This window comes from Gopherus evgoodei, chromosome 1 (assembly GCF_007399415.2).
Source record: "Gopherus evgoodei ecotype Sinaloan lineage chromosome 1, rGopEvg1_v1.p, whole genome shotgun sequence".
Classification (NCBI taxonomy): domain Eukaryota; kingdom Metazoa; phylum Chordata; order Testudines; family Testudinidae; genus Gopherus; species Gopherus evgoodei.
In genome coordinates, this window is record NC_044322.1 from 238,714,495 (window position 1) to 238,739,208 (window position 24,714).

At 41.1% G+C, this 24,714-nt stretch overlaps 1 protein-coding gene across 13 annotated transcripts in view; it reads left to right on the plus strand.

The window, feature by feature from the left end:
* The window catches only part of SCUBE1 (signal peptide, CUB domain and EGF like domain containing 1), a 310,551-nt gene that overhangs the window by 50,943 nt on the left and 234,894 nt on the right, over positions 1 to 24,714 (plus strand). For all 13 annotated transcript variants that reach the window (XM_030540072.1, XM_030540079.1, XM_030540087.1 and 10 more), the window contains exon 4: positions 23,777 to 23,911. In XM_030540072.1, the coding sequence (XP_030395932.1) occupies positions 23,777 to 23,911 (135 nt within the window). The remainder of the gene's footprint in view (positions 1 to 23,776; positions 23,912 to 24,714) is intronic.

Consider the following 24,714-nt stretch of genomic DNA (forward strand, 5'->3'; position numbering starts at 1 on the left):
TCAGTAGATACAAGACTAATGTTTAGGCTCTTGTAATAAGCTTTCTTTATTCTTAATTTGAAACCAGTAATGAAATATGCTTTCTGCTTCCATATATGAAGTACTGCTCTTATTTCTTCAAAGCAATTAGCTCACTTGTCCAGATGTTGTTTTCAGTTTTATTCCCCCCCATTGATTTATTGATAAATTAATTTTATTTCATGTCGTTCATAGTTTTAGCCATCGTGTCACTTTCAGTTGCTCTTTTTCCTCTAGCCAAGGCCCTGAAATAATTGATCATCCTTTCAATTGATGCCTAATAGCCACAGTAGATATAAATCATCCATAGTAAATATAAATTTTAAGATTAAATTGTGTTTTTTGATATGCAGAGTGCTCCAGTAACATCTATAGGAGATGTCGGCATGAGCTTCAGTGGGTGGGATTTATCCCTTAAAAACTACTTATTCAGAATATGATCTCAGGCCCAGTTCAGCAAAGCAACTAGACATGTTCTTAATGCCCATAATCAGCAGTGGGACTTACAGTTAAGCACCAGGTTAAGTGTTTTGCTGAAGGGATAGACTTAAGTATGAACTTAAATGTTTTGCTAAATTAGGTCCCTAGAATCATATTCTGAAAGATAATGGGCCTGTATGGGTAGAATTTAGCCCTTAATATATTGCTATATTTTGATTAGAAGAGTGTTGATTTCTTTGGGGAATTGTATTGTCTAATGGATCACTCTGCTGGTAGCTAGGTGGATAAAGCAGTTATATACCATCACACTGGTGCCTAGACACTGCTATCTTTGCATGAGCTCTTGCCATGATTTCAATGATTTAAGCATGTGGTGAGGTGGCTAAAACACTGGTGATGTAAGGCTTCTTCCATTTCAGACTAAGGTTGCAACATGAGTGTGGGGAAGTTTGTATTTCTATACTGCTGCTGTTGTGGAGACTTTAGAATTTGTTGTTACTTTCTACCATAATGTCTGAATTCTGAGTAGCAGCCAGGATGATAAATGGAGAATGACTTGAATCTAGCAGGGAAAAGAGAGAGAGTGATTTTCTTGCTTTTCAGTCTAATCCTGGCTCTGTCACTGTTTGGCTCTGTGGTTTCCAATCTATAAAATTGGGTTAATAATATTTATCTACCTACCTCACTGGAGTGTTGTATGAATGGCAGGAAGAAAGTATGGTCAGCTCCTAGTGATGGTGTTCTGGGAAGATGTCTGTGCTGATTTTTTTTTTCCAGAGTAGCAGCTGTGTTAGTCTGTTCTTTGTGCTGATTTTATATCTCATAGCAATCTTTCATGGCACTGACAATGAGGTTTGAGGACTCACTTACAGTGCCCTGCTGGGGGTGAATGAGGTAGTGCTATTGTAGTCCAGATCTTGCATCTGAAAAATTCCAGATAGGGTGCTGAGCAATTTCCCTGTCTCCTCAGGGACCCTCAACTATAGCGCACTGCTTACTTAGTCTGGTCATGTGTCCTGCTCCACAGGAATTTGAGGTTGCTGGGAGAGACTGTGAGATGTACGGGGTTGAAGCATTGCCACCACTGTATGGATGATACTCAGCTCTATGCTTCATCTTCACTAAACATGGATTCTGCTTTTTTCTGTGGAGTCAAAAATGACTTCTAGGCTTTGGGCTTCAGTGAGAAAAAAGGTGCTGTAGAGAATACAGTGAGCTGAGACTATTTTAGAGAAAAGTTCAGGTGTTCAGTTTTGGCGATGTTAAATTGACAAGATACACGGGAGGAGTTCTCAGGCTGAGATGCAGGACTGGATGGAAGAGGAGGAGTAGGAGTAAAAAGGCAGATTTGACAATCACCAGCATGAAGATGATGGTTGAAATTGTGTGAATGAATGTGTGTACCTAAAGAAAGGGAGTAAAGTGAGAGGAGAGGGTCAAAGATGGAGCCCAAAGGGACCACCATGGAGAGTGGAAAAGGAGGACCTACCTATTCAGATGCAGTAGAAATGATCAGAGAGAGGAGAAGCACCAGGAGGACAGTTACAATAGCTAAGCAGGAAGATGTGACAAACATCGTTAAAAGCGGCATAGTTCCAGGAGGATAAGAATGGGGTATAGACCTGAGATTCAGCCAGGAAAAATGACTAAAACCCTTGGTAAAGGCAATTCTCACTGCTAATCCACAGCTAACCATTCCAAAGCTATTCAACAGTTCAGAACAGAAAGTGGAGGAGAATGCTTTGTCTATTTGAAACTGGAAGCTGAGAGAGCCTTGTTTTGCAAGATTTCTTGGCCAGAGTGGCTCACAGATAAGCTGATGTTTCTCTGTACCAAGTCATCTGTTTCCCAATCACTAATCTGCATATGAAAAAATAAGGAAAGAAAACAATGTGTCCAGGTTATACATGGAGAAACATTATTTGGATTGATTGTTGCATTTAAAAACTTCCAAATTCCATTGTTCTTCTCCTGGAGGCAGAATTATGAACATATCATTCAGTTGTCTTTTTTTTTCCCTCCAAAATTGAAATCACTGTCTTAGAACCAATCAAACTAAACAGAATCTACATTTGGGGAAATTATCATGAGTCAAATTTATTCCTGGTATAAAAACAGAATTATATCAGGAATTAATTTTGCCCTTTGCATAGCTCAATAAACGTGTTATTCATATCTCTCTGGACACCACCTCCACCACCAGCTATCATCTGTAACATTCCCTTTTTAACAGGAGTTAGTGTTGCTTTATTACAAAAACACTTTGTTTTCCAGATTGCATTCACCTTAACATGTTAAGATTAGTTTATATTTCATAGAGCAGTTTTTTTCCTTATAACATCTCTAGGCAATAAGCCTTCTTAAGTAGATGTCATACAGAAGTTCACTACCACCAAATAAGACACAAATAATATAGACAATATTTTTTATTTTAATATGTTAATTTATACATTTATTTTAGTTATAGTCTTCTGTATGGTGTTACTTGCTGTACTATCCAAGCACTTCACAAACACTTAATGGATTTATACTCATGACATCCCAGTAAGGAAGGGAAGTATTATTTTCTACATTTTAATAGATAGGGAACTGAGGCATACAAAGATTGTGACCACCTGATCTCCACACCAGATACACCTTGGAGGATTTTAGCCTAAGTGTAAACTTGATGTGCGAACAGTGTGAGCTTGATGATCCTGTTGTTAAAAATAGTACTCTTAAAGCATCTTTCATTTGAATGTTTTGTAAACTTTAATTAAATCTCATAACAACCTTTGGATGTGAATAAGGGATTAGTGGTTTTACAGGGGTTACTTCCACCCCTATTGCACTGCAGCCATCTGTAACTGTACACTGTCTTACTGCACAACACTTTGGGACAGGAAGTGAATTGATATTTCAGAATGTTGTTACCTGGGTTGGAAACAGGACAGTAAAAGAAGTCATGTCTCTCTCTAAATGCATTTTGGGGCAGGGCATAAAACCAAGAACCTAACTTCTTGTGGTCATTTAGGAGGTAATGGCCCATTTCATAAAAGTTGGGATGCTAGCCCCAATGTACTGGTCTGATTCCAACCCAAATGATGATCTGCTGCCATTTCAATTGGATAATATATATAAAACTTTAAAATGGCAGTTCAGCACTTTTCACATTCAGCACTTCAGTGCCCTCCCTTTGCTGTCAAGGATCATTTGATTTTTTTTAAACTGTTTGTTTTTTTTAACAAGTTTACAAATTCTTGCCATGTAAATATCAGAAACAAACCAATCATTGCAACAATTAGCTACACCAGAATATAGTCATCAGATCTTTCTGTTTAGCAGGGTGTTACCATATTACAGAGTGACCATCATTACAACACATGTAATTTCTAGTGATTTTATTAAATTGAATGAAATCTCTTTATACACATATTTAACAGACCAGGCATGTCTATCAAATGTTACTATATAGTTTAATTTTCAAAAATTCAGTTAGAAAGAAAAACCTAACTGATGCCTCCTATCCTGCACTTTTGGGATGAATGTGTAAACTGGGGATGAGGCTGGCTAAATCTGTCTCTGAACCTAAAACAGGAGGGGAACTGCAAATATATAAGAAATCATTTCGTATACTCACAGATGCGAAATGTTGACAAGTTATAACACTAATTGATTTAAGCTTCCATAATCACTGGCATGGTTAAAGAGAGCAGCGCCTTACTTTTGGTTCAGCTTTATTTTTTCTTCCCTCTTCAGACAGCTGCATGCAATATGTTGCTCAAATGAACTCCAAATGAATGCTTCTATTACTGATGTTTATTTTTCTTTATATTACCCAACAGTTCAAATAGATTTTTTTCCCATTAAAACATTGAACATTTAAAATGTGAAACTAAACAACTTTTGGAAAGCTTTGTATATTTCATAAACACAAATATTTTAAAGAGAAACTGAATGATTGGCCATTCATTTGGTCCTCCTCCAGCTGCCCTCCCCCTACTTTGCTAAACCTAGGTGATGGGTAGGGATCAGACCATTTGGTACTGTCACCCTCTAATACACTAGATATGCCTTTAATGATATTATCAATCATAAATTATTTTAAAGATTTTCATAGTTGCAAATCTGATTGAAACCTCTTGGCAGTCAGAGGAGGATGTAGAAACCCAATGGCTTTATTTTCATAACTCTTCATTTTTATTAAAATACATACAAAACCACACACTTTTATCGACTAAAGCCCTTACTCTTTTACAGCAAGCATTTTGCATGAGTAAGAATTTCAGAGTTTGGCAGTTGTTTGATGTCTAGGAGGAGGCCAGACTTTCAAAATGAGTTGCAATGGGTGCACCAACAAAAATCCACATTGTAGATTGAAGTAAAGTGCACAAGTAACTGATTTTTATACACAAATGGAAAGTTTCTCTGCATGGAAACAGGTGAATGCATATTTGTTTTACAGGCACCTTTTGAGCCTGTTTTTAAAACCTAACATTAGAAGTAGCAGTTCCTAGTCATATCATGTTTTACAAAATATTTCTAACTTCCTACTTGTTCAGAGAATTAATTTTACTTTTAATAGTGTTATATCAGTTTAAAACAGTCACTAGTCCCTTTTATTCAGATTTTTGCCTCAAATGTATTATTACAATGACAAACACATCTAAGGCACTGATCCCTTTAGTATTCAGATGCACAAAACCTGAATTTAATAATGAACAGTAGTCATCCGCATATAATACAGTCCAGTGATTCTCAAACTTTTGTACTGGGGATCCCTTTCACACAGAGAGCCTCTGAGTGCGACCCTCCTTATAAATTAAAAACACTTTTTAATATATTTAACACCATTATAAATGCTGGAGGCAAAGCGGGGTTTGGGGTGGAGGCTGATAGCTCGTGATCTCCCCACATAATAACCTCGTGACCCCCCAATTTGAGAAACCTTTACTACATCTTCCATCCATGGATCTCTGTGTTATACAAATACTGATGAATTAAGCCTCAAAGCTCCCTTTAATGTAGCGTTATGATTATAGGATTAATTTTTATGTTGCTACCCTTCCTGCCTTCTTCTTGTCCTCATGGCTGTTTTTAAGTTTTATGGTTTTTATCCCTCATCCACTTCTTACTACTGGCCACGTGGTAACCATGGAAAGTTCCAGGAGTCCCTTCATTCAAATCTTCACAAACATAAGGTCTTTGGCTTGTCTGGAAAAGTTTATTTTGTGTAGTCCATCAGGGATTGCAAAGTACCACTTGAAGCGTGGTGGAGTATAGATTTGCCCACATGCACCTCTGACTCTCCTCTTTCCCACTCAGGTGACCCCTCCCTCACCAGCAGCTTGCACCCTTATCCTATAAGCCAGCCCCCCTCCAAATTAGAGTGAGTTGCATTGCAATCTGACAAACAGAGACACAGTGCCACTCAGGTTTGACCAGGTCAAAAAATGATCAGACCGTGGCCCTGTGGGGTCTGAGGCCTATACAGTCCAAGCACATTTCATCTGTTAACAGTTTGTCCCCCTATTAATAGAAGTACTAATTCACAAAACAAGTCCAAGAGAGGCATCTTTAGTACCTCAGGCTTGGTTAGCTTGATTCTGGTCAAAGGGCATAAGACAGGGGTGGGCAAACTTTTTGGCCTGAGGGCCGCATCTGGGTATGGAAATTTGTATGGCGGGTCATGAATGCTCATGAAATTGGGGTTGGGATGCAGGAGGGGGTGAGGGCTCTGGCTGGGGTGCGGGCTTTGGAGTGGGGCCAGAAATGAGGAGTTCAAGGTGTGGGAAGGGACCCTGGGCTAGGGTGAGGGTTTTGATTGGGGATGCAGGCTCTGGAGTGAGGCTGGGACTGAGGGGTTTGGAATGTGGGAAGGGGATTGGGGTAGGGGGTTGGGGCACAGTGGGTTGCTCAGGGGTGCAGGCTTGGGGCGGCGCTTACCTCAAGTGGCTTCCAGAAGCAGCAGCGTGTCCCCCCTCCAAACCCCCTGCAGCTTCCATTGGGCACGGTTTCCAGCCAATGGGAGCTTCGGAGATGGTGCTTTGGGTGGGAGCACCATGTGGAGTGGAGGACCCTGGCTGCCTCTATGCATAGGAGCCAGAAGGGGGACATGCCACTGCTTCTGGGAGCAGTGCGGAGCGGCTCCCGACCCTGCTCCCCGGCTGGAGCACCAGAGCAGAGCAAACCCCAGACCCCACTCCCCGGCAGGAGCTCAAAGGCTGGATTAAAATGGCTGGCGGGCCGGATGTGACCCGCAGGCCATAGTTTGCCCACCCTGAGGCATAAGACCTTCCCATAAGTCCAAAGAAATTGTCATGGCTAAAGATCTATGGCCTATGAACAATGTCTCTTTTAAAGGCATGATCCATTGGCCCATGGGTAGGAACCACAGGTGCTGATGTTTGTTTTTGTCGGTGGGTGCACCTCTCTGTCCCCTCCCCTGTGTGAGCTTGGGCAGGGCCTTGCGGGGAAGTGGCCAAGTAGGGGCAGGGACTCAGGGCAGAGTGGTAGGTGGGGCCTCAGGGGGAAGAGGCCAAATGTGGGCGAGGCCTCTGGGCAAAGCAGGAGGTGGGGCCACAGTCCAGGAACCAGAGCACACAAAAGATTAATTTGGCCCTGTGGTTTTTTTTTTTTTTGGTTGATGCTTGAGCCCCGGAGCATCCACAGTGTCAGCACCTCTGGTAGGAACTATTATCTCCATTTTTGCATACCATATGGGAAACCGAGACACACAAGTTAGAGAGCTCTAATTTTTGGATCCCTGAGCATTTGGATGCCCAACTTGAGCCACCCGGAGCCTGACTTTTCAGATCGGCAATCCCATGGACATCAGTTGGAGATGTAAGTGGTCAGCACCTTTCAAAATCTGGGCCCTAAGTTTAGTGAAGCTTGGAAGCCCAAGTTAGAGGACGCTTTTGAAAAAGCGTCCCTAGATTATTGTTCAGTGTTTCAGACAGAAAAAGCCAGGAATTCTGATTATAGGGGGCCTGATCCAAACCCATTGAAGTTAATGGGTCATTGATCTAAAGCTCTTTGAAGATAGGTTCTGAGTCCTGAGCTTTTGCCATAAGACATTCCTTCTGCCAGTCCCCAGTAGCCTTTACATGAAAGATTTCCTTCTGAGCACATCTTAAATATTTGGGCACCCAAAATTGATCTCCTGTGTTTGCGTGACAGATCTTTCTTTGCATGTTAATTTACTATCTGCTTGCTTTTTTCATCCACTGAGACCTGAAAGGTACCAAAACAAGAGTAAGCTTGGGTCAGCTCAATTGTAAATGTTGTTAGGTATGAGGAAACAATAAAAATTATGGAGTAAATCTTGGTCAATGACAACTAGGAAGGCATAGTCTCAGACACTCATAAATAAAGAACCCAGAAGCTGTATGTCAGCAAAATTGGTTTCTGCTTCTTATTTCTGCAAGTCTTCCTGTGATTTGATTTTTAAATACTCCCCTAGAAGAGGCAGTCGATCAAACTCAGATAGTGGCTTACATTGACATTGCCACTCACAAATATGCTCTACAGTATGTTAGCATGAGCCAGTAATTTGGAAGCCATATTCTGCTCTTTGATGTGTATTTGGCATTCATTAAATTAGAGAGAAACCTTAAGGTGGGATATAACTCTACTGTACATGTGTTGATCCAGTAAGTTGTAATCGGATACCTGGAGTGGCCTTTATGTAAACACAGAATGGTGTCTCTGTCAATATAAGTACTATAGTACCTGAGCACCTGCTATTTTTGTGGGATCCGTTGAAATAAGGAGGGCACAGGTGATTGGGAGAGGGAAGGGTGTGCAAGGGTGGATTGATAAATTATTGTTCATTTTGATTTATAATACAGTACTTGTAATTACACTGTAGTTACATAGCATTTAGAATATAGTTATGCTTTAGCTATGTTTCCTGATAACTAATTATCACTAATTCACATAACCAGAGCTTTACTATATGACCATATACTTATCTTTTTGGTTTCATATTTAATACATGGAGTTTTAGAATCCAAGTGTAGTAACTGTGTTGTATTTGTGTTATCTTTATATTTAGACGGTTAGTTAACATCCTGGTTTTATAGTAATTATCAAAAAGTAATTAGTAATTATCCTACAGTGTAATTGCAGTGCAAGTATAGTGTAATTAGAGTAAAAAATGTAACCATATTTTTTTTCTAAGGGCTAAACAAAGAGTTAGTGCACAGCAAGCTGGGGCATAAATCTACAGTGAACTAGCATGCCCACACTCACTAACTTCAAAAGTTCTGTAGTTCAAATTGCAGTAGATCAAAGCAAACTGCGGAACATCTAGTGTGTGATCATAGGATCCACATGGCAGTTAGAGCACTATAGATTTACAGACCAGCTTGCAGCTCACTAACTCTGTTTAGTCAAGTCCTAAAATGGACAAGCACTAAAAGTAAAATAAGATAATCAATACTCTTGTTAAGCAGGTCCCAGGCCAGAATCTTGGTTTCTATCACTCTCTCTGTAGAGCCCCGTTCTTGCAATTTGATGCACACAGTGGACTCATGCACCCATGTAGAGTCCTACTGACTTCAGTAGGACTATGTGCAGGTATAAAGGACTGGAGCATATTGTAAGATCAGGGCCTAAAACTCTTTGGGCCTAATCCAAACCCTACAGAAGTCAGTTGGGTTCTTTCCACTGATTAAATGAGCTTTGGATCAGACCTTTTCTATGCAAAGAAATAGCATTATCTCACTATGCATTACACAATGGAAACATATCCAGTTACATGATATAACATTACCCTAAAAGGGAGGAATTCTCTAACTTAATGATACCAAAACAGACATGTGGACATGGCATTTGGAAGACTACAGGTAATATCTAAAAAGAAATAATTGTATTTCTGGACTTGACAGGACCAAAATGATGGTTCAAAAAATTGGAAGGACTTTGGAAAAGAATACAAAGAAATGATTTAAGGGGCTGCAGAGATCAGGGCCAGCGCTTCCATTTAGGCGACCTAGATGGTCACCTAGGGCACCAGGATTTGGGGGGGGGGCGGCATTTTGCCATCCTTGGCAATTCAGTGGCAGGGGGTCCTTCCGCGCTCCAGGTCTTTGGTGGCAATTCTGCAGTGGGTCCTTCATTCGCTCTGGGACCCGCCACTGAAGTGCCCCGAAGACCAGGAGCACGGAAGGACCTCCCCCGCCGCAGAATTGCCGCCAATGACCAAGGGCGCAGAAGGACCCCCTTCTAGGGCGCCAAAAACCCTGGCGCCGTTCCTGGCAGAGATTGATATATATGGAAAATCTGGAAAGAAACTGAATATACATAACTGTAAATAAACTAGTAACTGAAATCCCATGCTGTCACACAAGTGTAATTCATAAAGTCATGTATGTAAAAAAGCTGAAAATGTGGGCTCTGGTTTCCTTGTGCTGTGTTGCAGCAAGCAACGTTGCTGTTTGTACATGATTCCCAAAGTTTTTGCACAGAGCTGCCCCTGACTGGAGGCATAACTACCTGTTTGTTACCCCATGTACCTGTTACTTCCACCTCCTCTGATCAACGGTCACATACCAACTGCCACAGAATCTTGTACACCAACATTCCATCTGGTTCTCCCAGGGCCACTGGTGACTGATCCAGGTGATATCCTAAACCAGGGGTTCTCAAATTGGGGGTTGTGAGATTATTACAGAGGAATTGTGAGCTATCACCCCTTGTGCATGCCCGGGCTCTGGCTGTTTGCAATGCGCGGGGCTGACAATCTGAGCCTTTTCAGAGCTGGGTGGCTGGAGAACAGCGGCTGCTGGCTGGGTGCCCAGCTCTGAAGGCAGTGCCGCTCCCAGTAGCAGTGAGAAGTAAGTGGTATGGTATGGGGAGGTCGTCTCTTTTCGGGGGTGAGGGTCATCACAGCCAGAAATATTTTCAAAGGGGGTCCCAGCAAAAAAAGTTTGAGAACCTCTGGCCTATCCTGGTTGTGTTGTTGTGTGGGTGATTGTCTTGATTTGTGTCTATGGGAGTTGTGCTGAGAGATTTGTGTTGGTTTGTGTGGGTGGCAGTTGGGTGCATGGGTAGCCAAGTAATCTACCATCTGTGCAGTCTCCCTCATACAACTCATGAAATTAGTGCATGTAAATAAGCTGTAAAGTAAGGTTTGTGGTTGGTTGAGTTGCCTTTGATATCACAGTGGTCTTCTTGTGACATAGATACATGGCTTACTGAATCTGTACACTGCACAGGTGTAATCCTTAAGCTCAAAAGGGCTGAGATTGGATGGTAACAAACCGTGAATCTCAGTGATGATTGAATCTGGTGAAATTCTGAGCAAAAAGAGCTCTCAACCATAGTAGTAGTTGTTTCAATATCTTCACACTGATGCTACAGACATAATAGCCTTCAGAGTGATAAACACACATTCCTGGAGTCTTACTATATAGATGAGAACTGAGGGAGCATATGATAACCCTTTGCAGATATGGGAATAAGGGTGAGAACCAAGGAGATTTTCCTTAGCTATGACAAAATGAAACATTTTGGCTGAATATCACTGAGGGGAAAGTCTTTATAATTATAATGATTAGACAGTGTAATAATCTCCTAAGCAAAGTATTTGAAGCTTTACTTGGGTCATTTAAAACAGAATAGACAAAGCAGTGAATAATGTTAAGTGGATATTTATTTATTAAGATTTCAGTTTTATAAATATGCCACACCAAAGGGTGCCTTTCCAAAACTCCAGGACGTTGTGGTATACATTAAAAATATAATATAGGAGATACATGATCTAATAAGACTTCTACATCTGTTTTTCTTCTTTTAAAGCAGGTTTAAAAATAAAATAACTAAATTATTTAAATATGTGTGAATTTTTTAAAATGTCTGTGATACTGCAAAAAATGTGTTTAAACTGATTTTTGTAAAGTATTCCTAATGTGCTGTCATCACAAGCATTATTTACAAAAGAAAAAATGTACACTCTTTCGAGGTTGAAATGGTATAAGTATGGACTGAAAATCTTTTCTATTATTTACTTTGTGCAATATAAAAGTACCTATAATACATTGTTAGATAAATACTAGAAAAAGAAAACTAATGACACTGTGTATAGCATTTTGGCTCTATATTAAGAAAAAAGTCTTCTAATTCACTATGATAAAATCTACGTGCTGCTATATTTAGACTCAACTGGGAATATCAACTCTTTTTTTTAATGCTCTTTAGAAGAATTGCAAAACTTCATTTGTTTAACTCTGTCTCTCATTTATGTTGAAGAGGTAAGTGAGAAACTGCTTCTAAAACTAGGCAGAGATGCAATTAAAAGTATTAATATGACAGGCAACGTCGAGCTGTACATCCATTTATTGATTTATAGAATAAGAAATGGCCCAGTGCTTTGAGAACAGCTTAGGGAGTCAAATAATCTGAATTCAGAAGGCACAAGGGCTTGCTTTGTGACTGAGGGCACAAGTCATTTAGCACTTGATCCTGCAAGAGGCTAAGCACTCTGGTCCCAATCCATCAAAGCATTTAGATCCCAATCGAGTATGTGCGTATGCGTGCAACCCCTTGCAAGGTCAAGGCATTATCTTCTTTGACTCAATTTTCTTCTGTGTTAAATGAGTGTTATACTTACCTATGAGTGTCAAGTCTTAATTTATGTTTGCGAAAAGCTTTGAGATTCTCTGTTGGAAGATGTGATAAAGTACAAAGGTTTAAAATTACTGCAAAGACTCCCCTTGATTTCAGTGGAATATTTTGAGTGACTCTAGGCCCAGGCTCACAGGTTTATTTATGATTGCATGTTGAAAGCATGTAAAGCTTATTCCTGTGATGTGAAATAACATGAACATTGGGGGGTTGGACCAAGTTTCAGTTTGTGAGTTTGAAATGGAAAACTGAAGGGGTTCAAGTTTACATGAACCAAAAGTAAGAAGGTTCCAGTGAATGGCAGCTGTAATTTCACACAGCTTTAGTTCTCAAGTTGGAGTTAACATGTTCATACCAAATCACTACTCTATGAGATCTTCATGACAGTACTTCAAGGAGTGATGTGTACATAAGAACTTAGTATTTGCCAATACAAGATCAGGACAGTGATTCATCTAGTTGAGTATTCTGTCTCTGAAAACAACCAAAATCAGATGTTTCAGAGGAAGATATAAGAAATCCCATAATGGAATAACCTGCCCATAGAGTGTTTCTTCTTAACCACTGCCAGTTAGAGGTTGGCTTATGCAGGAAACATGTGGTTTATATCCCCTGTAAATATTTCATCCTGTCTAATGTAACTGTGGATGTTTTCATGATCCACATAATCCATTTAGTTATTATTTATTATTTTATTTATTTGTTTAAAATCTGCTAAACTGTTGGACTCAGTGGTATCTCATGGCAATGAGTTCTGCAGGTTAAGTGTGTGTTTTGGTTTAAAAAATATATTTTATCGGTTTAAAATCTGTTACCTTACAATCAATCACTTGTGGAAAATTTCTACAATAATAATAGAAAATGCTTACCTTTTAATTAGTTTTTTTTAAGTCCTACAAAATTAAATAAAGAATTATATTCCTGCTATAGAATTTCGTAAAATGGGATTCAAGATACTGGTAGGAAAGATATCTCTGTTAAATTCTACAGATGTTTTAGAGCAATTTCTATACAAGCATATTAGTTTCATCCCTATTAAATCCATTAGCACTTTCCATGAGGGGATGATGTAGATGCTACTGTAATGTCTTTTAGCTGCTGAGTGGATGACAACACCCTCAATTATATCAACCATAGCAACACCAACTGCTCTTTGAAAGAGCTACAGGTAGCTAAACTTGTTCATTTAGTTTGTAATGCAACACAGACATAATTAGTATCTAAATGTTTTATACCTATGGAGGCATTTTTAAATAAATGTTTTCTAAGGTCTTAATAGCTGGAAGAGCCATATAGTTGGAGTTGTAACAAGATTTCTAGCAGTGTGTATCTGTGTAACAGAAGGCACAATTAAAGTGAATGATGTGTGTCATTTTACATTTAAAAAAAAGTCTTAACACGCAGGTAGTATCTTTTATCCTAAAAGGTTTTGATTTTATTTTTAAGACACAACCTGTAGCCTGAATAATCTCTTATGCAGGTTATTGATATGTAGGGGACTGGAAATTCTGGACTAGATCCTTCACTGGCATAAATCGGTATATTTCCATTGTACCTATGACAATTTACACTGGGTGAGGATTTGGCCCCTGTGTATTTTAGAATCATGGACTTTGTAACTTTGCTTTGTTGGGATGCAGTATTGTTCCTGCACAGAGTGAGAAAATAGGTTCTTGGGCTACTACTTCCCCAGGTGTGGAGCTTGTGAACTTGGCAGGAACAAGATTGTTTATTGTGAAGGCAGCATTCCCCACTCATTCACTCTCACTTCCCAGCAAGGATATTGTCTGGGGTTTTATGCTCCCTTTCCCTTGCAGAAATGAAGAGAAGCATATAACACATTAAAGTATAATCCTTAGAGTGCTCCTTATATAGCTAACAAAACCTGGTTGGAATGGTTTCCATGCTATCCCAAATGTCTTTCATCGAAAGCCACATTCTTCCAGTGCATCTGGGATTGACCAGTCATTAAGAATCTCTGCTTCTAAATTCAGCTGGTCTGTTATAAGATCATGATAACCCAATATCAATTAACATCGTCACTCTTCCTGCTTGGTATTACCAATGCTGCTGTTTCATCTGTGGGAATAGTCAATACCTTTTTCATACTTGCTTAAAAGCATATACTTGTCCTCTGGATCTCCAGTATATCATCCTTCTGTTGAAACCTGAAATAAATAATTTGTTTAGTATTTATAGTGTCTAAATCTGACACACATGTAAATTAAGGAAGCAGTCAAACACATATTTCAGACCATATCTTAGATAGTCAGATTATTTGGAATAAAATCCCTTAACAGTTTGTAAATTGAAGAAATCCATAAACAAGTTCTTTCCACTATCCACAACTGGCAACTGACTCTTCCACCTCTGTCACCAAAAAATGTTTTTTCACATTCAGAACTCTTTCCATATTATATTGGACATTGCTACTGGATTTTGCCAATATGATAACTAGAGCTGGTTGAAAATTGGAGTTCCATAATTTCCCCCCAGAGGATAGGTATTTTGAATCTTATTTTAATCCTGAATGGGAAGAGAGGTGAAAATAAACATTAATTTTTTTTGTGTGGAAGAGTTCCAAAAAAATTCTGATTGAAAAGAACCTTTTTCAAAATTCACAGATAGACATATTCCATTTTACTTTATTGAACTGAATAAAAATTTAATTTTAGATTGGTTTGCCATTAATCTGTATTTGCCTGAGCTGCCATGGTGCCTCATGGGAATGGTAGTTCAAGTACCTCACCTCCACATTCTCTTTTGTGGAACAGCCCACAGAGGACACTTTGCACCTAAACTATGTATTCCGTGAGGTTTTGTGACAGTTCACGGAAACACAGATTAATGTCTGACTGATCCAAAACAAAATGTTTCAATTCAGTTTCACCAAACTACAGTGACCATATGTCTCATTTTGGCTGGGACAATCCCTTTTTAAAGCCCTGTCCCGGCCGTCCTGACTTTTTTGGTACTATAACCCTGACAGCAGAACTGGGAGCTGAGCACTAATAACATTAGGTTTTTTGAAAAGCCCACTGTGATAGAGCAGGAGCACTTGGGCTCAGCTAGCCTTGTCCCCCATTCTCCCATACCTGCAGTCAATGCCAGGCCAGGAGGGAGAAGAAAAGGACAGAGCCTGGCTCAGTTAAGGGCTGGCTGGCAAAGAGGTGGGAGGTAGCTCTGCCTCTCTATGTGAGGGGAGCTCCACTACAACACTGACTGCCAGAAGAGCTGCAGGGTGAGAAGCACTGCATCCCTGACAGAGAGAGACTGTTGAGGAGACTGGAGATCATCCAGCAGTGAGTGAATTTTACTATTTGACTGTAAGGGCATTGTGGGTCTATACTCCTTCCAGTCTTACATCCATTCCCACCCAGAGGGACGTGAGGCTGGGGCAGGATGCCACAAAAGGTCCACAAGGGGCACTACTCCAAGAGAGCCACTACAGGCCTTTTGGATTATAAGGGTCACTCCCAAAACTGTAGGATCCTGTCAATGTTGCTTCACACAGGGCCCTGGGCTGGGACCCAGTGGAGAGGGAGGGCCCAGGTCTCCCTCCCACACCTCTTTAAGAGCTGAGGCCGAAATGCAAGTGGAGGCCAGAAGATTCCTGGCCTAAGGTCAGGAACCAGGAATCTCTGCCAGGTCAGCAAAGCAAGAAGCTGAATATTAGGTGTGGTAACCATTAGACTATCCAGCCCTCTGAGCACACTCTCAATATCCACCCAAAAATGATAAATTGGGAAGGGGACTGTTTTTAGTTATTTATTTTTTTTATTATTTTAAATAAGAAGATTGAGCAAAGTATTGTTATACCCACTTTATAGTTAGGGAATCTATGTCAGAGAGATTTGTTGTCAAAACCTTTAGATTTGTGTTTAACTTTGTTCAAAATGAAGTCTTACTGATGTCAAATATAGGCCTGATGTGACAGATAAGTACAGAATATAGATGGACAGAATATAGTGATGCTGGCAGTAGAGAAATCATACATAGCCATATTGTTCATGATCCTGGCATGGGTGAGCTTTAGGGGAGGATGTAAAGTGTAAGCAGTCAGAAGCTATGAGGAAGTATAGGAACTGCTTTCTGTGTATGTGCGAGGTAACAGTTGCCCCAAAGGACATAGCAAGGAGGCAAGACCATCACAAAAGATGACCTGACATGAAAACTGGGCAGCTCACACAATCCCTCCTTAAGCTTTCCCTGAGTTGGTCTGATTCCATACCCAGCATATGACTACCTAACTGGTATAATTTAGTCTACAGATTACTGTTTGGCCAATATTTTCAAACCTTAGGGCCTAAAGTTAGGCTACTAAATCCATGCTTAGGCATCTGAACAGAAGCAGTCTCATTTTTAAAAGCACTAGGCACCCCAGATCCCATGGAAATCGATGGCAACTGCAGGCATATGCTACCTTTATTTATATATATGTGGGTGTAAGGAGGCGCCCTGGCTCCCCGCCGTGCCTGAGGGGGACGAGCCAGAGCAGGTGCCTCAGTGGGCGGAGTCAGCATGGCATGTCCCCGCCCCCCGGAAGTCAAGGGGCAGGACAGGAAGTATAAAAGCCCAGCCCCAGCGCTCAGTTGGAAGCAGGCTGCCGGAGAGGACAGACGCTGGTGCCCGGGCTCCCACCGGGCCGGACCTGCCCCACGCCCACTACCCTGAGGAGCGCTGGCCTGACCTGCCTCGCGCCCACTACCCGGAGGAGCGCTGCCCGGACCTGCCTCGCGCCCACTACCCGGAGGAACGCTGGCCGGATCTGCCCCGCGCCCACTACCCGGAGGACCGCTGCCCGGACCTGCCTCGCGCCCACTACCCCGAGGAGCGCTGGCCTGACCTGCCCCGCGCCCACTACCCGAAGGAGCACTGCCTGGACCTGCCTCGCGCCCACTACCCGGAGGAACGCTGGCTGGACCTGCCCCACGCCTACTACCCAGAGAAGCGCTGGCTGGACTTGCCTCAAACCCGGTACCTGGAGGAACGTCGGGCTGACCTGCCGTGTGCCCGATACCCTGAGGAGTGGCCTGAGCTTCCCCACGACCGGTACCCGGAGGAACCTATGGTCTGGGACCCCCCAGACGACGCTGGCAAGGACCAGGTACCCAGAGAGGGGGAGGTTGGAAGTAGCCCGGGGGTAGCCGACCTTGGTTTGGCTCCGGAAGAGCCCGAACCCATGTCAGTGTGTTGCGGCCAGGATCCCCACTGACCGCAGCGGGTCTTGACCGCTGCTAGGGCCCCGGGCTGGAACGCAGTGGAGTGGGAGGGCCTGCGTTCCCCCTGCCACCCGTAACCAGGTGTCAGACTCCCCCTCTTCCCGCCTATTGCCACTGCTCTGCCCTGACCTAAAGGGCCAGAGCTAATTAGACTTGTGTTTGGTGCCCCGCCCGAACCAAGGGCTGGGCCCCGTTGACTTTGTCACTGCTCTGCCCTGACCCAAGGGGCCAGGGCTAATTAGACTTGTGTTTGGTGCCCCATCCGAGCCAAGGGCCCGGGCTGATACTGTGTTTGCTCAGTCCCTGCTAAAGGCCTGAGCCTGAACTATTGCTGCCCACCCTGTCCAAGGGCCTGGGCTGATACTGTGTTTGCTCGGCCCCTGCTAAAGGCCTGAGCCTGAACTATTGCTGCCCACCCTGTCCAAGGGCCGGGGCTTATTGACTTTGAGAGCCCCGACCCCGGCTAGAGGGCCGGGGCTCTACCCTGTTTACAGACCCTGTACCCCGCTCAACACCTGCTGAGGGCTAAGCTTACCCGGACTGCAGCGCGTAAGGAGGCGCCCTGGCTCCCCGCCGCGCCTGAGGGGGACGAGCCCCGGCACAACCGGCTTACAGTGGGCCTCTAATATAGATTTAAGAACCTAAATTTAAGGGTGCCCAGGTTTGAGACTATTGGCCTTTACTAAATAGTAGTAAAGGACATTGTGTGTAGAAAGGAGCAATATTTGCAAAAATATTTTGCAAAAAAAGCAGGTTAACTTACTTTGAAAAGCTGTTGGGGAATTATGTTCCATTCAATCAGTATTGTCAAGGGGTACGTGTGTGTGTGTGTGTGTGTGTGTGTGTGTGTGTGTGTGTGTGTGTGTATAAAAAAGGAGACATGATTAACAAGAATATAGAGGTTTCAAGTAAAATGTCATTTTAGTGAGCTCTAGTGTTTATTTTGGAAATGCTAAAAGCTGTGAAAAGTGTTTTGATGTCTTAAAAGGGCAAATTGTGGTACCTGATTGTTTATGAGAAAGAAAGAAACAAATGACATCAGCAGACTTGACCTATGTGCTCTGTTGGCATAATAGTATTGAGGCAGTTTATTTCTGTTCAGTAACTGGGCAGACATCATACAAGCCAATATTAAGCTAACTATTTGAAGGGAATGAAATTATTCCCTGTTATGACTGAACACAGGCTTCAGCTACATTTGCAAAGAGTGGAAAGATATTTGATTTTTTTTTTTTAAGCAGTGTGGGGGATATAAATGTTTTTTTCCTTATTGTATTGTTTTCTTGGGGTTCCAGTTTAAGGACAAAATACCATAATGAATAACCCAAATATTAGCACAGCAGGTTGGGAGCAATTCAGGAAAACTGGTTTGTTATCTTAGCCTGGGATGCTGAGCAGACTGTCTGGCTGCATTTATAGTCTCCAAAAACGATGTTTTTTGTTGATTAGAATAGAGATGATGATTTATTACTAGAACTGGATAAATACCACTAAAAACTTCCCTCAAGTTATTGCTTTTCAAAGGCATCTGCTTCAGCCACACTTGTGCCTTACTGTGTTTTATTTTCTATGGAAATTTGAGAAATCCAAATGTATTTGTACAAACAGCCCCAGAAAGTGAAATTTAAGCTCCCACATTCAAGTGCTTCCATGAAAGACTGTGAGAGCAAATGAAAATCCAATTACGTTACATCAGTGACTGTGGAGCAGACCAACAATTAAAGCTCAATAGATGACACTATTTATAGGAGATGGGATACTGTTTGACACATCATGGGATCAAGCTCCCATTGAGCTAGAGGCTGTACACCTTCATAATAAAAAGATAGCTCCAAAGAATGTACAGTCTATACAGTTAATTGATACATTTGTGCAATTTATTCTCCATCTTAGAGATGTGTCTTCACTTTTAAGATAAAAGAAACCCTTGAAGGGGTAAATACATTTTTCTTTTCTAAAGAACTTGTGTTATGTAGACAAACTTTTCAGCTAAATCTAATTGCCTCCACACACCAAAAGAAGAGGAAAAGCTTTAAAAGAAACTGAAAAAAAGAAATGAAGAACAGGTTCCCACATAGAGCCATTGCAAGTAAATTGATGTTGAGAATAATTATGTCTAATTAGAAGAATCAATGAAAGATGGAATCACCAGATTACTAATGAGTTGCCAGCTGATGCAATTATCAGTGTTTCTTATTTCTCCCTTTTTCTGCAAAACTTGTTTGTCTTTTGCAGGGTATGGCAATTTTCATACTTTCTGTTTTTAAAGGGATATTTTAGTAAGCATTCACAGCTGTAGCTTTTTTTCCACCTTCTGAAGATGCATGTTATCTGTTGATCTGATCTATGCTTTGTGTAAAGTTTCTATCACTGTGGTGTCTAAATGCTGAGCTTATCAGTTTTCATTCTCCTTTTCATGCAATGTTTCTTCTCCACTTTTGTCACATTACCTTTTTTAGTCCAGAGGCCAGATTTTTCAGGTGTCTAGCTTTATGTAGATATGTTTGAAAATTTTGGCCATGCTCTTAAAATCTCTGTGAGATCTACTCTCTCTCATCCTGAAGATATTCTTATTGCACATTCACAACCAGATATGTCCTTTTCTCATACATTCATGCTCCTAATACCTACCTTTTCATTATCTAAAGGTGGTCCAATAAATGTGGCTAGCAATGATTTTACTTACAAACCTCTTGCTCTTTCACAGCCACATCAGCTGGTGTGATCCATCACTCTCCTACCTTGACATACTTGTCACCTGTTGTATGAGCATTTCAGCAGGAGCTGCTGTCTAAGACATCTAACCTAATGCCATTTGCTCAACTCCCACAGCCACTTCCAGATTTAATCTTGGTGTCCCCAATCTCATCTTGAAATCAGATCTTCCAGGATGCCAACTGCACAACAACTTTGGTGCACTCTTAAGGAGTGGAACAGGGAGGTGGAAAGAGGAAAGCAATGCTATATATAAGTAGACCCACTGCTAAATTAGAATTAGGTTAAGTTCTAGGGATGGAAAACTTTGATTTCAGATGAAATAACAGGCATGAATCTGAGTAATTTTTTAAATTTTAAGGAGTTCCATATGTACATATGTATTATCTGTTACATTTTGTGCACTTTTACCCTTACCCGTTTATAGCAGGAATACAAGTATCAAAATACTACAAGGGTAGCTATATGCAGTATTTCCATCTCAGGAAGGCCTTTTCTTAGGAGGTTTGCAGACCAACTTCCTGACTAAAAAGGTTCAGAATGTACTGACTTTAAGGCTCAAACACCTCTACCCATTTCTCTTATAAGCCAAAAGGCACCCCTCTCCCCTGGAACTGTGTTTTGCTAAACTATCTTGAAGTCCTGCGTTACTACTGCCAGCAATCCATTTCTCTGCCGCACAGTGCTACAGTGACAAAAGCAGCATTCTGAGAGACAGCTTCCAAAAGTTTTAAAGAAAAAGTTTTAGAGTAAAATTTCCAAAAGTTCCTCAGTGACTTAGGTATCCCATTTTCAAAAGGTACTTAGGAGCTTAATGCTCACTAAAAGTCAATGGGACTTACTCACTTTTGAAAATGAGACTTTGATTTTTGTGTCACTTAAACACTTATGGTGGTGTTGCCGTAAGGCAGAAACACAAAAAGAAGGCAGAGAAGAGATTCTCCAGGAAAAAGAATGGGGTGGGAGTGGATGTGCATCCCTTGGCAATCAGTCTGCCTAGTTTGTTTCCATTTCTTTCCACTGCAAGCTTGTGGTTTTGGTCTCAAATGGGATTGACTTTAGAGGTGTCCTTTGGTTGTTGGCTTTTTCCCCGGAGTGTGTTGAAAAAGTATGGTTGATCAGAATTATTTTTCAAAGCGAGGCCCTTGGGGACACTGGCTGAAACAGGTGTGCCATCTTCATGTGGTAACTACTCTGAATTAGCCATGGTTGCAATACAGGTGGGCTGCTTTGAAAGGTTTAGCAGATGCATTAATTGAAAAGCCAGAAGCATGTTTGCTGGTTTTACTAAAAAATATTCCAACATCTGTAATGACCAGACACACACACATGCTCCTCCACCTCATCCCACAATCCAAACCATGCACAAGGTCTAATCAAGTGGTTCTCAAACTTTTGTACTGGTGACCCCTTTCACATAGCAACTAAATTATTTGATGAACATTATTAGACAGCTCCAACTAAGACTGTGCTTGACACTGTAGATAATAGGAGATATGGTTATTGTCCTCTAAGGCCCAGTCATGCAATGAGCTCTAATCAGGATGATCCCATAGTTGGGCTAAGGCCGAAATAGAGAGACAAACCAATGCTTTACAGTGTACAAAGCAATCAGACTCTCAGAGTTTGTTGGGGCTGTTTCTACAGTATGGGAATAAGCATATTCTAGAGCTGAGTTGCTCCCTTTCACTCAAATCTTCTCCTTTGTCTTTATTTTTAATCATTTTGGTGCAAGTAACTGACAACATTTTGCTATTAGAAATTTCTCCGGTTGTTTTCAGAGTCTGAACTGTGTTAACGTTAACTTTAAAATACAAAGGGTAGCGGTTGGTGGTAAATGGAGCAGTCTCATTACAGAGGTGATAAATCATCAGATTTTACTGTTAATAAACATGTTGATAAATTAGTGCATTGGTTTCAAATTATTCATCACAATGGAAAGGCAATTGTTCAAGTTGTTTTGTGAAAATATAGACAGCAACACTTGGAAAATGTCTCACTTTCTGCAAAATTATGTTTTTGTATATGGATCAAGTGAGTTTTTTTTTCCCCCTCCAATTAGCATTAAGCTAATCTTCTAATGAGACGAGTCTAAAATCCAATGTATAATTTTGAAGAAATTTAGTCCAAACCCTGAAGACTGAATTAGGGCTATTTGTGTCAATATTAACATTACTATTGCTGCAGCCCATAAGGCCTATTCATTCACACATGCAACCTCTTGCAAAGTCATGTGACTGCTCCTTCCCCTCCCAGCTCCAATGGCTCAAATGGTCTCTCCTAATGTGCTCCTCAAATGGCTCTGATGTGTCTGCTAAAGGGGTTCAGTCTCCCAAATGGACAAGAGGAAGTGATAATATGTTGAGAATGCTGAGGGGCAAGCGGTGTTTGTGGGGGGAATTTGAGGGAATAGTGCCTCACAGCTTCCTGGTAAAGGGGAGGGGGGGAAACTTGCTGCATGTTCTCATCCTGGTCCAGGATAAAGGAGGAGACATTTTTACTCTCTAGAGCTTGTTATCCTCATTACACTGCTCTGTGCCTGCATTTACCATCCTTTACAGTGCTGGAGCTTGAGCAGTAAACATCACACTCACATAGGTTGATCCTCATGGTCTTAGGTCTTCAGGCTCAGTAGGGATGGCTGAACCAGCCCTGCATTGCAGCGTTAATTACCAGTCAGGTTTCTCTAGCATTTCAAATCTCCTGGATGCAGTGTACCTGCCTAAGCAACATGTCTGGTCATTTCATATACCATTGGCTTTTCTGAAGAAATATTACTGCAGTAGCTATGCCAACCTTGCTGAGGCATTTATAGTTTTTGTCCCTTTCTGAAATGTTGGCACTTCCTGTGAAATAACTGGTTGGTTGTTTGCAATGCCTCACAAAAGGAACAACTTGTGAGTTTCTAGGGTGGCAGAGGCTCTATTGTCCAAAGAGTTAATTCAGAACAGGGATATTCTGCAATATTTTATGAGCAAAAGATGAGAGTGCTTGCAAGGTTGAATACAGGTCAGATACACTGAGTATATCATTTAGTGTCAGTGTTCTCCTAATGGTAAAACATATGTCTCCGTTAAACAGAACAGTATAACAGTTTTAATGCCAAAGGGAAGTAATGGCGGGGAAGGGGGGTGGCAGAGGAGGGGAGAGGGGACCCTCAAAACAGTCAGTAGCTAATGCTGCCTTTGTGGGTTTATATATTTGCCTATTAAAATGACAATACAGACATGGGACATTTAGATTTAAGAAGTCTTTCTTTCATTAAACAACATTAAACAAACAGACAAAGTAGGGGGTTATGACTTCAGTAATTGAAGCATGCTGTTCTGTTCAAGACCAGAACTCTATAAATACTCTTTTCACCCAATAATGCCCTTTGTGTTTGCCTGCTACCCTGATAGAAATTACTGTAGGCCCGAAGTATGTCTTTCCAAGTGGATAGGGAATGAGAGAGCACCACACCACTTTTGGCAGATGGGGTCACAGCTCTTTAGAACGTTAACATTCATTGTGCTTTGGAAATCAATTTGCAACTCAGAATGCATAGTGGCTTAAACTGGATGCCTCCTCCCCCCCCCCCCATAGTTCTTTTAATGCTAACTTTAAACCTGTGAAGTGGGGAAAAAAATTAAATGGATTAATTTGGATTAACTGTAATAGTGCCAATGTAAATTGCATTTGTTTGATTTACAGAGTGCCATTTGGTTGATGCTTGCTATTTTAAACATACAGTCTGCGTGTAGATATTACATTCTCATTTTTTCCCCTAGATGTTGATGAGTGTCTGGATAACAATGGAGGATGCCAACAGATTTGTGTGAACACAATGGGCAGCTATGAGTGTCAATGCAAGGAGGGTTTTTTCCTCAGTGATAACCAGCACACCTGTATTCACCGCTCCAATGGTAAGTGCTCAGTCTTGGAGACAGGTTCAGTGGAGTAACCATGTTGCTAAAATATTCAGAAACTATGTTCTTTATATTTGTCTCCTCAGATCTCTGAAAATCATTGTGCTGTAGAAGTTGGATAGTTTATTGTATCTGTAGATTTCTGTGAGATGTGTCTGTTTATGGGTTGGTGGGGGTTTTTTGGTAGGATCTTGACTGATTTATTATGCAGCCATCTAAACTGGCAGCATATTCATTAGTAAGGCAGGGAAACAGGATTTTGATATGAAATAGTAATATCTGGAATGTAAAACTACTGATCATTAGAATAGAGAAGTCATTTAAAATGGCAACCCTCTACCCTAGGTATTATGGTACCAAAACTTACATTGAAACAAATGGCCAATTTATTTGGGAAATTATACACACTCTTCTTTTGCCAGAAGCCCACTGAATTTGCTTGAGTTTTTGATTGCTGATAGTCAGTATTTGTAAAATCAAGGATTTTCCATACAGCTGTGGTCATAATCTAGTGATGATTTTTGTTGGAGCAAGCCCCTCTCTTTTTCCTGTAAATTTCAGACACAGAAGACAAGCTTGGGTGCCAAAGGGAAAAAGAGAGCAACAGAACTATACATCTTTGCAATTAAGTGGATTCTTGATGTGATCGTTCAGACTTCTGGTGACCCTAAGAGTAGTGGGCATATATTCTAGTAAATTCAGTTTAAAAAAGGTGATGGTGAGCCTCAAAGCAGCAAGATGAGTCTGGTCAACAAAATGACCACTCTAAATTTCCACTTGCCATACAAACAGTGTCTGAA